A 15,002-nucleotide genomic window follows, 5' to 3' on the forward strand; every position below is an offset into this window, starting at 1 on the left:
CCGAAGGAAATACCTTAAATGAGTGAGTTGAATTTGTCAATAAATGCACATGCGCTGATTGTTAATTGCACATGCGCTGATTTTTAAATTATTTAAAAGTACGTAAATAATTTTCATCTTTATTCTTTAAAGAGTACTTGAAATGATTGTATATTTGGTAGTGCATATCCTACATTAACCATTTAAAAAAAGCAAAACGCTGAGTAAAAAAAAACCTATATATTTATCTAATAATTACATCTAATAATTACAATGCCAGGGCCAACAAAGTCGGTGCGAAATTCGAAAGTTATTATTTAATTTAAATGAATGGAAGAGGCCTTAACGTCCAGGAAAGGCAAAAGTAATCCAAACTTTTAATGAATCACGGAATAATAGCCTTCGATGAGCCCTTTTGTGTTAAAAAAGGAAAGTAAAAAACAAAATCGTTAAGAATACAAACCTCAGTATTTGACATTTATCGTCACAAGTCGTATTCACCTATCAATTTACTCCGTAAGGAATTTAGTTTAGCATGACTAGCTTTTCCACAACAGTCGGACCCCAGGGACATACGGTACATTGTGCTAATCCGTGTTTGAATATTGGCGGGTCTGTTTTGAATTATTGTCTATTTCAGACGAGATAAGAGTTACAGGATCTCGCTCAAACGACACCCATTATATTCCAGCTTTCCTTTTGCCCTCCTGATTGCTTGCCTTATGGAATCGAACTGGTACAACTTGTATACTGCGCGAGTGACATTTTTCAGGTCGCACGGGTCTTCAATGCGAATATACGGTCTTGTCCACTTTCTGTCACAGGGTACACTTCTAGGGCCGGCTAAACGTACCGATAACACCTGATGCCAGTTAAAATCACAATAAAACTTGAAGAAACCAACCAGAAGATTTCCCAGCGTCTCGTTGTTGTTGGACCTGTAAGTTGTCACAAATAACGGAAGGGAGCCGCTAGTCAGCTTGTCAGCTGTAACAGCTGCACTTGACGACGTACTAAAGTGACTTGGATTGATCGCTTGTAGAGATGGAAGGACGGGCGGTGTACAGCCTATCTGTAAGTAATATATCACCAATAGTACCACAGCAAACCCTGGAAGAAGAGAAATTTTTTGATGAGTTTTCGTTACCACTTTTTTGAGTCTTAGATTAGTTACCCTCTCGTTCTGACATAGTACAATGCAAAAAACTGAAACAACAAAACAAAATTGGCAACTTGAAGGGCTAACTGATCAAGGCAAAGGGGTGCCGGGATCCCTTTGCATCTATCCAGCAAATTGGCAATGAGGAGATCTAGTTACTCCATATTTCGTCAACCAGGTTTGAATTCTTTAGGAAATCAACTTTTACTGAAAAACAAACACAGCCAAGCAACAAAAAGCGCCGTGTCTGCTTCTTCAGCAAATCATAAGCCTTTACTTCTAGAGATTTGATCACCGAGATATCAAAGTGAATTCGATATGATTCTAGCGATCAATTACATGATAACAACTTCGCAACAAACCAGACAGCATGTGGTCCCGAGCGCCAGTGATTCCTGCCATTTTGGCCCAGTGCTTTACATTCACCACCAAAGGAATGACCCTGGGGTCCATGTTAGCGTAGCACTTCTGCAAGTAGGTGTTGAATATGGAGTTGTGGATATCAACACTGATGTCCCCTTCTAATCGTTCAATCCTATCCGTTAGCTTTAATATAGGGACAACGGCTCCATCGATAAGCTAGGAAGAATGAAAAGTAAATTACAGGAATTCTTAGTTTACTTTACGCATGGGACGAAAGCCCACAGTTTTACAACTTCTACATAGATAAATGATGAATAATAACACCGGCCTATGCTTTTCGTGCATTGGATCAGTGAACTACTAAATACAACAAAAATTTACCGTTGCGTGTTGGAGTTTTTTTTTTTGGAAACTGATTCGATTTGTGGTCATTACACTCTCGGATAGTATATTGGAGAACGAAGTGAGATGTGCCAATTAGAGCAAATTCCAAGCAATTGTTTTGATTAGAGCCGTTCTCATTTACGTTGGGAGACCAATCATATAAATTACGAAGAAAAATTTTAAGAAGATCAGAAGAGTCTAGTCGTTTGAGAAACGTACCATAACTCGATCGATTACGCGAGACGCAAAGATTATTGACATCTTCGTCTGATGTCCTAGTCGATTTCTATGAAGGCTGTGAAGGGCACCAGTGCTTATGTTTATAGTATTTATTTTTTTCGGCACAATGGGCGGATTATGTTATCGGAAGACTTGATACTGCTTTGTAATCTTCTCCGTCCCAACGGGCTGTTTACTACATCACAGTAGTACCCGGAAATGAAATGAAATACTGGTACGAGTTGCAAATTGCACATGAGTCAGTATAATAATGAATGTTAAGAAACTTCCAGAATAAGACCGAGATATCTTTAGAAAAGGGGAAGCCACTGAATAGTGCAATAACAGCTTCAGATGCAATGTTATTCCATGTATACTTGACAATGTCAGCGCTCGCTAGCAGCCTATGAAGCATGATGCATTAGCAGGTTTATCTGGGCCTCGCTATTTTGTTTATGACGCCGTTAGCTGGAAATGCAAAGAGTATTCAGAAAAGTGGCATTTTCTCTTGACTATGTGTAAAGCCGTCTGGTCAAAAAAAGGGAAAATGAACTTTATTTGTCGTTCTAGCGCTGGAGCACTACTTAGGGACACTGTAAACTGAAATTAACAATTAACGCAAATCAAGGCAAATAGTAAACAATGACGAGAAATCCATACACCCTTATTCATTAATAGAATTCAAGTTCGTTTTACCCTCCACCCTTATGTCTTCGGGCACCACATTCTATTTATGACTTGCTATTGCGTATTTTTACAAACGCGACCAGTAGAGAATCGCGCGTGTTATTAGTAGAAACAAATGGCGAACCTCAGACTTAAATCGCATTTTGCTAAAAATTAAAAGAAACTAGTTTAATTTTAGCACACTTCTTGACTGTTAGATACAGATATCCAAGAACTTCTCAAGAGGAGAGAGAAAACTTTCATGGTTTTATGACAAGAAACACTCAGCCATTTGCTGCTTCACGCAAACGGGGCGATGCTAAAGGCGCTGTTACACTGTGAAATGTTTCGCGCAACTTGTCCCGCAATGTTTTGGCGACATTCAGTGGCGGGACAAGTTGAAAGAAACATTTCACAGTGTAACATACCCTGCAACGGCCAAAATCGTTGCGAGACAAGTTACAAGAGCCGTTGCTGAAAAGTAGAATTAAGTTCTACTTTTTGTGCAACTTGTCTCGCAACGATTTTGGCCGTTGCAAGGTATGTTACACTGTGAAATCATTCGTGCAACTTGTCCCGCAACAATGCCAGACAATTTGCACGAAACATTTCACAGTGTATTAAACAGCGTCTTAAATCTCTTCAGTGTTAATAAGGAATTAGGCACCTCGCTTGAGCTCTAGAGGCAGACGATGCTCTACTTAGGGTGCGTTCGATTGTAGGAATACATGGAATATAAGTTAGAAATCCTTCGATTTTGCGGAGATTCACATTAAAATTGTCAAACACCTGCTATTAAAATGATATTTTAAACATACATTTATTATCCGTGCTGCTTCCAAACGCCAGGCATACCGTTTTAAATCATCACTCCACGTATTCTTATTCGGGAATAGGGTCAATCGAACACACTCTTAGTTTCCAAAAAAATTAAGAGAATGATTATACTGTCGGTAAAGATACTGTTGTCGCGAAAACTGTGCAGTTACAAACCTCTGTGTTAATGGACCGTATACTCCTTAAACCGTCTCGAATTTTACGAAGGACCTCTACGTCACACGTGCTAGCGTATAAACTAGTTCGGTTGGGACGAATTAGGGTCAAGTCGACATCACAGCCTTCAGTAGCAAAGCCGCTTACTGAAGAACCAGCAAGAATAAGTCTTGAAGAAGGGTAGCTTTCCTTTATACTGCGTTCTATACTTTCACACCATAACTTTTTCTTCCTTGCAGTATGCTCGCTTTCTTTAACTGTCTCAAACTTTTCTTTGATTTCGAAAGTTAAAGAAGAACGAGAGGCGAGTCCAAACATTTTACTTGTTTTTCCTGGGAACAAGCAACACTCTTTCCGGGAAAACGAACATTTTGACTCAAGGGGACGGGTTAACTGACAAATGATGAGAATTCAGAGAGGGGAAGGTAATTAGGCCGTTATGACATTCCACTTTGTACTCTTCCTTTTCTAAGCGACAACAGCACATAAGCTGGCTTTCAGCTCACGAAAAAACGGTATCATTTTATGAACGGAAAGGAAATAATAAATAATTAATCTATAAAGACATTTAAGGGCCCGATTGTAGCATTCATCGCCATGCTTTGAGTAGAGACTGAAAACCACTACATCAATGCGAGGCTGTTTGTTCAACATGGCCGCCTTTCAGTAAAAGGTGCTTTTGTGTTTATCATGGATTTTGAGTTCAAATTAAAAACAAATGAACAAAGAGAAAGAGTAGAAGACAAATTTGATTTCGAAGGCTGTAAAGTGGGCCGTGGAACTTATGGACATGTGTACAAGGCCAAACAAAGGGATTGGTTTGTATTTTCATAAATTATATAAAGCTTAATTAAAGAAGCTTTCAGCTTATGATGTCTTTTATGACTGTTTCTTGAATAACGCTTCGAAGGCTTGTTATTTTTTTTATTTTCTCCTTTTAGTCCCAATGGAAAGTACTTTGCTCTTAAGCAAATTGAAGGAACGGGAATTTCGATGTCAGCCTGTCGTGAGATAGCAGTGAGCATTAAATTTTGTCCAAATGTTAAAATCAGGAATACAATTATACGCAATACGACTTTTAATTTTTTTGGAGTAACTACAGAAAATCCGGATACTTGGCTACGCAGTTTGTGCATGCTCTTTTTTTTAATGTTTTTAGAATGAGAAATAGACACACTACGGGGCTACCGGGCTAGGGGGCTACAGGGCTACAGGGCTACGAGGCTACGAGGCTACGGGGCTACGGGGCTACGGGGCTACGCGGGTACGCGGCTATGTGGCTCAACTTCAGAATACCCGGCCACTCACGCCGTCCTTAAATCTACGTATACTTCTCCAGTGGTCGTCAGTCCCGCAGTTGGCTAGGAAGTCAATATGTATTTACCAAGTGTTGAAGTGAAGTGCTACCGCAGTCTGCAGTCCCGCAGTCAATGAGTAAGCAATTAACTAAGTGTTGAAATGAAGTGCTACCACGGTCCATAGTCCCGCAGTTGATGAATAAGGAATGAACTAAGTGTTGAAATGAAGTGGTTTCTCGCAGTCCGCAGTTCCGCAGTTGATGAAAAGTGTAGTTAACCGAACCGCAAAATGAAAGCTAAAATTTTACAAGAATGCTTAGGCCTAATCAGTAAACTAGGTAGTGCTTATTCATTTAGGCGACTACGGGACTGCGGTAGCAATGACCAACAAGGTCAACACCAACGCGTTTGATGCAAGCTGCATATTTCGTGATGTTTATATAAAAATATTATGTATATCATGTCGACTGCGGGACTGCGGTAGCAGGATTTGATGAAATATTTCAGTCGCCGGGTATTCTGAGGTTTAACCCGTTCTTGTTCACTTCGGCTCATAGATCATTAAAGAACGAGGTAATAGACACTGAACTGCCGCATAACCCCGTAGTCCCGTAGCCATGTAGCCACGTAGCCACGTACATCGTAGCCCCGTAGTGTGTCTATTTCTCGTTCTAAAAACATAAAAAAGAAAGAGCGTGCACAAACTGCGTAGCCAAGTATCTGGATTTTAAGGGGTACAACTTCGAGTGGCGGGGTATTCTGCAGTTAAGCCATTTTGTTCAGTCAGAGACACTCACTGTCGACAAATTGCAAAATGTCTAAGGCATTTTGGCCAGTGGTTAGGGTGCTTGCCTTGAGATCCTGAGATCCCGGGTTCAAGACATGTTCTGACCACTCGTTGAATTTGTTCCAGGTATTCCCTGGTTCAAGATATCTCCAGGCTGCACTTGTAAATAGCCAACTGGTTTGCCTCTGGCCAGTTGGGAGTCTTAAAAAAAAGTTGGTGTATTCAGTTTTCAGAGAGATTAGCTACTACACTGTAGCTAATCTAAGAATCCGAGGGTAAAATAATGACACCTTTCTCTGCCTGGCACTCCCCACTGAGCCTATTATTATTATTATTATTATTATTATTATTATTATCATTATCATTATTATTATTATTATTATTGTTGTTGATATTAAGATTATGATGATGATGATGATTATTGTTATTATTGTCATCATCATTGTAAGATGTCTTAGACCTCTTCCCTCTGCAGGAATTAAATTTCAGAGTAACAAGCAACTTTCATGTGAATATCCTTTATAAATGTGTGTACCTCATTCTCCAAACAATAATATTATTCCTAGTGTCCTATTGACATAGGTAATCACATCATTGCTCAATTATAATGAGCTGTATTGAAAAGCCAAAGTAATATTGAATTTAAATATTTATTTCTTATAGCTTCTGCGTGAACTGAAGCATCCAAATGTCATTGCATTGCAACGTGTGTTTCTGTCTCATGCTGATCGTAAGGTTTGGCTCCTGTTTGATTTTGCAGAACATGATCTTTGGGTGAGTAATTTTGACTGTAGCTTAAATAAGGCAGGGTTAAAGTTGAGCTAATGCCAGTCAGCTGTAAACCCTCATCAGCTCCTAGTTGTCGTTATTGTGGTACAGTAATTTAGCCTGCCAAATTTTAAAACTGTTTCTCTTTTTTTCTCATTGTGTTGACGAGTTTAGGCGTAAAGTATTTTTTTAACATAGCTTGACTTTTCACACCGACAGTTACACATATCTGTACTATATGCACAAGAAGAGTTTAGAGTTGTAGTTTGGGTGGGGACAAGAATCTGATGTGGGAAGGGCAGTGGAGGATGGAAAGCCCAGAGAGAAAGACTACTAAATAAGCAGGAATGACATTAAGCAGATGGACAAATGTTGTAATTGCCTGTATTTTGTTAACAATTTGATAGCACATAATCAAGTATCATCGAGCATCCAAAGCTCAAAAGAAAGCAGTTCCTGTCCCAAAAGGAATGGTGAAGTCTTTGCTTTACCAGATTCTAGATGGCATTCATTACCTTCATTCAAACTGGGTTCTACACAGAGATTTGGTGAGTTATTAAGTTGTCAAAATTAATATTGTCCACTTAGAAACTCTTGACAGTTTTGTGCCTACTTAAACGATTATCACAAGAATTTTGTAGATTACATTATGGGCTGTCAGTTATTTATATCATGGCACTGTGGATAGGTATGAATATGTTCAGGACTATGAAGAGTGATGGCAAAATAATCAGAAGTCAGAGTATTGACAGAAGATGAAGAGATATTTCTTTTGTTAGCAAATGTGCTAATAGATAATAGTAATAATAATAATAATAATAATAATAATAATTATTATTATTATTATTATTATTATTATTATTATTATAATCTATGAGCATGTTTTCTTTTAATTATTATTGTTGATTACATGGAACAAATCTTTGCTTCACAAGCAAGGAAAAGAAAACAGTGAGAAAATCCATTTTTGTGGTGTTGTCATCATGCCACCATTAAATTCAAAGTGAAAAAAATGAACTGTCAGAAATAGTCCCATTGCAATACTTGATATTATTAATCCTTCTTTCCCTAAGAGTCTCACTCACAGATTTTACATGTATTTACTAGGCAATGTCAGATGATTTAAAGGAGGCACCCTTTAGAGACTAAAGGTTCAAATTAACTTCATAAACACAATTCCTACTTCTGTCCAGAAATGCCCCATAGTTTGGCTTGAATTGTATCAGATTGGACATAAAAGGAGAAAAAATAATTTTTAGGAGGTTGCGACATTTTTCTTATTGAATCATTGCATTGTAAGCTCTAAACAGTCAAACTTAAGCCATTCACCCCCAAAGCGGCCCCAATCAGTGAGCAAAATTGTCTGACATTAGCCAGAGTAAAATCTATCATTCTCAATCTCTCACATTTTGCAAAAATGCAGTCTGCCGTATTCCTTTGGGCCAATGGTGATCACATTAATAATTTAGTGCTTCTAACGGAAGATTGCTGGATCTTATTGAGATCCATCTGGTGGAAGGTCCTTAGTCTATAATCTGCATAATGTGTATTGCAGAAGATGTTGCAGTGAGTTTTTCTTTCACGATGTTCACTTTTATTACAATTCCCTCACATACATGTAATGAACATTTTATGATTGCCCAATTTAGAGAGCAGTATTCTTAACTGTGCAGCCCACTTTAATTTGTAGTCTGGTTTCCCAAGCTACATGTATTTGATTACCAAGAGGTACAGTTTTAATCAATAAAATTAATATGTTACGAATACTGATGTCCAATCTCACCCACAGATTGATTACTTGCACATCTGCAAAGCGCATTTGAACATTTATAATACTATGTAAATTCATTACCATTACATGTACCATTACGAATCTTGATTTTTTGTGTTGTTTAGTGAGTTTTAAAAGCTTCTAATCTTGTTTGTTTCAGTTCAGTTTACAATGGCCCTTGTGCTTCGTGAACACATGAATTTAACTGAAAGAAATGTGGGCTGGTAATTACAAGCCTTCAAATTGTCTTCTTATCACTTTTATTATAGAAACCAGCCAATATATTAGTAATGGGTGAGGGTCCAGAAAAAGGAAGAGTCAAGATTGGTAAGAATGATTCAACAGTAATGAATTATTTAATCACAGTTTGATATTGAAAGAAATCCCCTTTCAGTCTGGTTTTCATATATTGCCATCATCTTATCTTTTGATACAACAACAAAAGCTGTATGTATAATCCTAATTGTTTAATTGGACAATTATATACACAATTATTAATAAGTAAAATAAATATGCTGCAAGGATCCAGGAAGAGGTGGTTTTCTTTCATTGTTAACATGTGAGTACTGAGACATCTTTAGAGTCAATTGTCTTCGAAACATTGGAATTGGACAGAGATAGGCTTTTGTGAAAGGAACTATTAGGCAAGTCAAAGTTTTCAGGGGTGATATTGTGGTAGACTGTTTTTGGTGCATCATTTCAATCCCAGATGGGATTGACTTGGTGCATTTTTATTCATTAGTCGTAGTGTGAGTTATTACCTTGCATGTTAATTATGCGTCTGATAAAGTTTATCATCATGACTCAATAGTGTCTATTTCATGTTTGTGTTGTACATGATTTTACAGCTGATATGGGTTTTGCCAGACTGTTTAATGCTCCATTAAAACCTTTGGCTGACTTGGATCCAGTGGTGGTGACATTCTGGTATCGAGCACCTGAGTTGCTTCTAGGAGCAAAACATTACACTAAAGCAATAGGTAATTACGTAGTATACTTGCATTCCATACTTAAGATTTTTGACCTGTTGACTCCTCAGGCACCTTACATATAGGACGACTCCAGTTGATGAGTAAAATCTTCTGGCATTAGTCTCACTCTTAGGACTCAGTGGGTTAAAATTACTTCATGCAATTTTGTGGGCCTTTGCAGGTTTTTCCAGTTCTTTTTATTTATTTGTTTTATTTTTTTATCTCCAGTTCCTACAATCCTAGTCAAGCTGTTTGGACAATTCCTGCTTTTTCCCCTTTCTCCATTACAAATTATGTTGATTTGTCTTGGTCTCCACAATCAAGATTAGTTGAATGATTGTTCGAATGTTTCAAAATGGTTTGGGGGGGGGGGGGGGGATGGGCTGGCACGACACAAGGCAGTGAAAAAACAACACACATTGCTCATATAACGATGGAAGCATGTACAGTAAATTTCTCTACTTTTTGTCCCACCCAAAGTCTTTTGACCCGGATTGTAGACTTCGGGAAGTGCTTTTTTCGCCTACTGGCATCCCACTTTGTTTTATCTGGAAATTTTGATGGAAATTTCTTCCCAAATCATTTCGATGGGTACTCTTGGGTAAAGCCAACCAAGATGTGACATTTGAGGCATGGATCAACTACTCCCTAGCCAAACCATAAAATGTATCTGCAGTCTATCGTTTTGTGAAATATGTTCTCTCTCACTTTCCATGGGTTATCGATGGTGACAATGATGAGGACTCTTACATGCATTTTCAGTACAGTGCATACATGTAGTTTAATTGAAAGACTGTGTACACTACTCTGCAACCCACTCTACTGTTTAATTTCTTCTGGAAGTACCTCTTTATGCAGCATGTCGAAATGAGGCTTGAACCATTACCCCTCTCTAGCCCTAAGAACTCAAGTCCCTTCCTTAGGGCATAACTCAACGGAGAAGTGGTTTGAGTGCACAGAACCTCGACAAAGATATCCAAGACATCTTCTAAGAAAATTTAATACATCTCTTCATTCACTTACCAGTGTTATTAAATATACTTTATTTGGACAATAATATTTCATTCCAACAATGTCGGGAAATTTGTCACCTAGACCTAGTCTAGTGGCTGGGGTCCAACAATTTTTTCCTGTATTGTAGCTGAGAGGTCATACGTGATTGCTTGACTTCTGTTAGAATAACCTAGGTGCCGTCCGTACGTATCCGTGTTCGTTTGAAAACGTAACTTTTCTCCTCCGTTTTCAAAAACATTCGCGTCCACACGTAGCGTTTTTGCATCGTTTTCGCCCGTCCACACGTATACTATGAATTGATTTGAAAGCAATAACTTTTAAACGATTAACCCGACTGTGCGTGCTTGACACCTCAGTATTCGCTATTATGAGCCCGCGAAATGATAAAGTGGCACCATCTTTGATTTTCTTTGCTATTGGTAAACATATAGTGTGCGGACATTCTTCAAAGTCGCAGAAACAGTTTTAAAGGTCAAAATCAGGGCGAAAACAAAGACAAACTAAAGAGAAAACCACCAAGTCGCTTCAGCCTTTGTTTGAAAATATGCAATTAGGTTGAAATAAGCCTAAGTATTAAACACAAGAAAGTGAAGCGCCTGTCCACCATCTTGAATAAGTTTTGTAATATTGCGCAGGCCTACTCTGTTATGGAACCTTAAGTCGCCTTTGCGCTGAGTGGATTGGAACTGATAGTGTGACATCAGCGTTTTCGAAAAGTTCCCTTTCCGTCCGTCCGCACTTACACGCGAAAACAGCGTTTTCAAAAGGTTCACCTTGGAGAGCGTTTTTGAAAACTTCCGTTTTCAGTGATCGTTTTCATCGGATACATGTGGACGGAACTGTGTCCGTAAAGAAAAAGTCGCGATTTCAAATAAAAACTGATACGTTTGGAAGGGGCCTTATATATTTTTTGACATACTTTTACATGTACTGATATCAAAACCTACTACTATCAAAACCCCATTTAGGTGGCGCAGAGACTGTCATCAATGATTTTACATCTTCTTCTTTTCCTCAGATATCTGGGCCATAGGATGTATTTTTGCTGAGTTGTTAACATGTGAACCAATATTTCATTGTCGCCAAGAGGACAACAAAACTAGCAATCCTTATCACCATGAGCAGCTTGATAGAATTTTTAATGTTATGGGATTTCCGCAAGGTGGGTCTTAAGATTATTACAATACACCAATCATGAATAGTTCACTGGATAGGAAGTTTTTTTCGTTTAATTAAAATAAACACGCTAGCCCCAACAACAGTAGGCTGATTGGCCATTTCCGAGTTGCTGTTTGTCTCGGTTTTGAAGTGAGTCTTGGTGCTCAACTATGATAAGGGAAATGAGTTTGATTTGCATAAGAATACGCAACTCATTTCCATTTCAATGGTCGTGCACCAGAACTCGCTTTGAAACTGAGGCATGCAGCAACTCGGACATGGGCAAATCCCATGGGCGTTTTTTTTTTAAACTAAGAGTACTGATTCTAAGAGGATTATAATACAGAATAAAACTATCAAACATAAACTAACACATGAAAACTCTGATCACTAAAGCGTCACTTATACGAGGGAAATTAGCATGGCATGACCCAATTCCTTTTTAAAAATGCATTTTTCCTTAAATGAATTTAACGACTCCGCTAAATTTGCTTTGTTTGGGAGTTGGTTCTAAAGCATCGCGCCGCTATACTTAAAACTTCTTTTTAGAAATTAACTCTCTCTGGTGGAAAACACACCGTCATTTATCCCTCACACCCCAGCACTGAACCCGTCGCTGGTGATGAATAAAATAGTGTGGCATCAGGCAGAGTAAAATGTATAAGGGACACTCGAAGGAGTGAAATTGTTAAACGACTTTGTGGTCATTTTGAAAACTGCTTTTGATGAGCTTCGACAATATTTGAATTTGCAAGGCAAATCAAATTGTGTTACATGTACTAGGCAGAAAACTGAGTGGCGAAGAAGCCAGTAGCTCCTGGAGAGGTCTGTCTGAAAGTTGCCGAGAGTCATACTCGTAGTAACTGTGGGGAAAACTAGCTCCTTGCCGTACGTTACAACTCTGCCTTAAGGACGTTCGCGCACAAAACGTTCCCACGTACAGATTTTTTTTAAACTCGCCACGCAGAAAGGTAATGATCTACTTTTGCCAAAAAGGCAAAAAATATGGGGGGTCACCGTGCTCGTTTTCGAGATCATGAGGTGCACTCTTAGAAGCTTGCGTTATTTTAAGACGATCTTTGCTTACAACTGTCAGCAATAAAAAAGCTACATTAGTGAAATTTAGATCAGGTAAACGTACTCAATTCAACATAACTAATACAACTAAACAAACTTTTGCAGCTGATGTATTTTTCTGAGGTAATATAGACCTTGAAAAACGATACATATTAGTCTAAGAAAGAAAACTTCGGTCGCACGAGAGCATAAAAGGCGAAATATTTGTACCTTCTCACGTACAGATTTTATCTGTTTTTTGTTAAAATAGACAAAATCAGAAAAGGAAGTGATCTACGGAAAGAAAAATGGGGGTCACCGAGCATTCAAGAGAGTAAAATCGCTGCGAAGTTCTCAAAGCGATTGTCTTTTCGCAATGTCACGCCATTGCGTGACATTTCCGAGAAGACCTGGGTCCACAGCTATCCCATAATGTCACCTGCTTTCACGTTCCATTCTTGTGGAAAATGTTTGCACCTTTAGCATCGTGTTTACCTTCGTGGTGTGCGATGCATGACGTATGCGTGACATGCGTCAAAAAATGCGCAGTAGCAATGGGCACGAACGTCCTTAAATGATCGGTAAATTCGTTACGAGCAAAACGTAGGACGTGTGGCCGACATGTAACCAACGCATTGTAAGTATCTAGACAACACACCTCCGCCAACGCGTATGTCGACAGTCGGCCAACCGATGTCTCGGATCGGCTTCGTCACCTTTACAAAATAATCTTTATCATTAAAAGTGCCATTGGTCTTTTCTGCCAAAAGAGCATTAAATGTGTGGAAGAGCAGCCTGTGATCTATTCCCTTTGTTATCCTTCTCTTTCTCCCAGTTTTTCATGTGTGGAATACATAAACCCTTTTTGTTTTGATTCAGAGAAAGATTGGGAAGATATAAGAAAAATGCCAGAGCATGGAACTTTACAAAAGGACTTCAGAAAAGCAAAGTAAGGGCACTTTTAACACCAGAATTGTTATCAATTCTAAATTAAAAGTAATTTCCTAGAGTATGAGTGATCTCCAGGGTGACACAGAAACGGTAGTGCGCGTGTGGGAAAGTTGAAACGCGTCGCATGCAGTAACTTAGTAAGGTAATTGACTAATTAATTACTAATTAGTATAAGTCGAGAGGTTGTCTTCTTCCAGCTGCAGGGCTTGAAATTGCGACTTACTGGTCGCCAGTGCGAGCAAAATTGAGTGCTGGCGACTAGATTTTCAGAACCAGTCGCCAGGTGGCAAGTCACGTTTCTTCTGATAACCATGCAGGATAAACAGTAGACAACTTTTGTATTTGAATCTTTATAATTATGATGAAATCGTTTTCAGAACTGGTAGCTAGAACACGACTTACCTTTCCCCATTAAAATAATGTATAAATACTACAAGAAAATCAGTTTCTCACATTGTTAATTAATAGCCCAAATGTACTTCGATACTTCGATCACCGCGTTTACTAGGCGCCATATTGGGGACTTTACGATCTACGACGGCGACGTTGACGAAAACGTCACCTCAAAATATAACTTTGCACTATCGTAAGTTTCTCGCCGTTAAGCCATCTCGTTCGCGTGGTACAATGTGTCCTAAAAATAAATTGGCACGAGCGGTTTGGGAGTAAAAATAGACAATGAAAGATTCACATTTGAATGCTCGCGTTATCGTCAAAACCTGAAATTTGGTGATTTCACGTAGTTGTTGTGCAGAGTACAGCACGAATTTGTGCTAAAATGCGTGCCACAGGTGTCGCACGATTACTTTCCTCTTTTAACCAATGATATTGCTGTTTCGTGGCGTTCTCGTTGACGACCGCGACGTAAATCGTAAAGTCCCTATTGTTTCAGCGGCTTCGCGGGATCGTGGGCTTCGTTTTTGTGCTTTTTAATAATTATGACTTTCCTTGCATGCAAAGTTGGCGACCAAAATTTATGATCTGGCGACCAAATTTTCCCATTAGTCGCCAGCTGGCACCTGAGCAAAAAAGTTAATTTTAAGCCCTGAGCTAGGTTTCTCAGTGCTATTGTGTTTTTCCAATCTCGGCCGGACACACGAGCTGCGAGCTTCGTATGCTACCTCGTATAAATCTAGCACAGATTGTTTACTTTTGCTTCATTGTGCGCACCGCGCACCGCGCACCGGTGGCTCACCGAGTTGGTTGAGCGAGGCGTTCGCGGCTTCGAACCTCGGCCGGGTCAAAACTTGGCATCTTCCTGAAAGGAACTGAGGAGAAAGTGCTGCCTTTGTAATTACATCTGCAGATGGTTTGACTTTCAAGTCTTCTCGGACGAGGACTATAAACCGTAGGCCCCGACTCACATAATTGTGTGGGACGTTATTCAGCATGAGTGGTCGACTTGGAGATAATCTTCTAAATGGACTACTGTTCGATGAGTTGTCAAATTGTAAAAAAGTCTACG

The 15,002-nt window shown here is 39.0% G+C and overlaps 2 protein-coding genes across 6 annotated transcripts in view; one reads left to right on the forward strand and one right to left on the reverse strand.

The window, feature by feature from the left end:
* Positions 1–106: 106 nt before the first annotated feature.
* On the reverse strand, positions 107–4,114 carry LOC137997198 (poly(A) RNA polymerase GLD2-like). Of its 2 annotated transcripts, none has more exons than XM_068843061.1 (3): positions 3,764–4,114; positions 1,501–1,717; positions 107–1,089 (listed from the first exon to the last, which is right to left on the reverse strand). In XM_068843061.1, the coding sequence occupies exons 1-3, from the start codon at positions 4,079–4,081 to the stop codon at positions 632–634; spliced, it is 993 nt and encodes a 330-aa protein (XP_068699162.1). In that variant the 5' UTR covers positions 4,082–4,114; the 3' UTR covers positions 107–631. The 2 variants fall into 2 exon arrangements, with proteins under 2 accessions (XP_068699162.1, XP_068699163.1); XM_068843062.1 differs by having other exon boundaries at positions 256–1,089; positions 3,911–4,114.
* A 285-nt stretch (positions 4,115–4,399) lies between these two features.
* LOC137997191 (cyclin-dependent kinase 8-like) overlaps positions 4,400–15,002 on the forward strand; it is a 17,652-nt gene continuing 7,049 nt past the window's right edge. For 2 of the 4 annotated variants that reach the window (XM_068843048.1, XM_068843050.1), the window contains exons 1-8: positions 4,400–4,581; positions 4,705–4,780; positions 6,512–6,622; positions 7,024–7,164; positions 8,657–8,714; positions 9,236–9,367; positions 11,391–11,534; positions 13,466–13,535. In XM_068843048.1, coding sequence (XP_068699149.1) covers positions 4,454–4,581; positions 4,705–4,780; positions 6,512–6,622; positions 7,024–7,164; positions 8,657–8,714; positions 9,236–9,367; positions 11,391–11,534; positions 13,466–13,535 — 860 coding nt within the window. In that variant the 5' untranslated portion in view covers positions 4,400–4,453. The remainder of the gene's footprint in view (positions 4,582–4,704; positions 4,781–6,511; positions 6,623–7,023; positions 7,165–8,656; positions 8,715–9,235; positions 9,368–11,390; positions 11,535–13,465; positions 13,536–15,002) is intronic. The other 2 variants (XM_068843049.1, XM_068843051.1) reach the window with 1 other exon arrangement.

The sequence above is a fragment of the Montipora foliosa genome, chromosome 3, assembly GCF_036669935.1.
Source record: "Montipora foliosa isolate CH-2021 chromosome 3, ASM3666993v2, whole genome shotgun sequence".
In the NCBI taxonomy this organism is placed as follows: domain Eukaryota; kingdom Metazoa; phylum Cnidaria; class Anthozoa; order Scleractinia; family Acroporidae; genus Montipora; species Montipora foliosa.

Bases quoted from the DNA above. Each gene is read 5' to 3' on its own strand.
- LOC137997198 (XM_068843061.1), bottom strand. From the start codon at position 4,081: ATGTTTGGACTCGCCTCTCGTTCTTCTTTAACTTTCGAAATCAAAGAA. The intron at 1,718-3,763 runs GTTTGTAACTGC...CATTCTTCCTAG, and splicing joins TACGGTCCATTAACACAGAG to CTTATCGATGGAGCCGTTGT. The intron at 1,090-1,500 runs GTTTGTTGCGAA...CTCTTCTTCCAG, and splicing joins TCGGGACCACATGCTGTCTG to GGTTTGCTGTGGTACTATTG.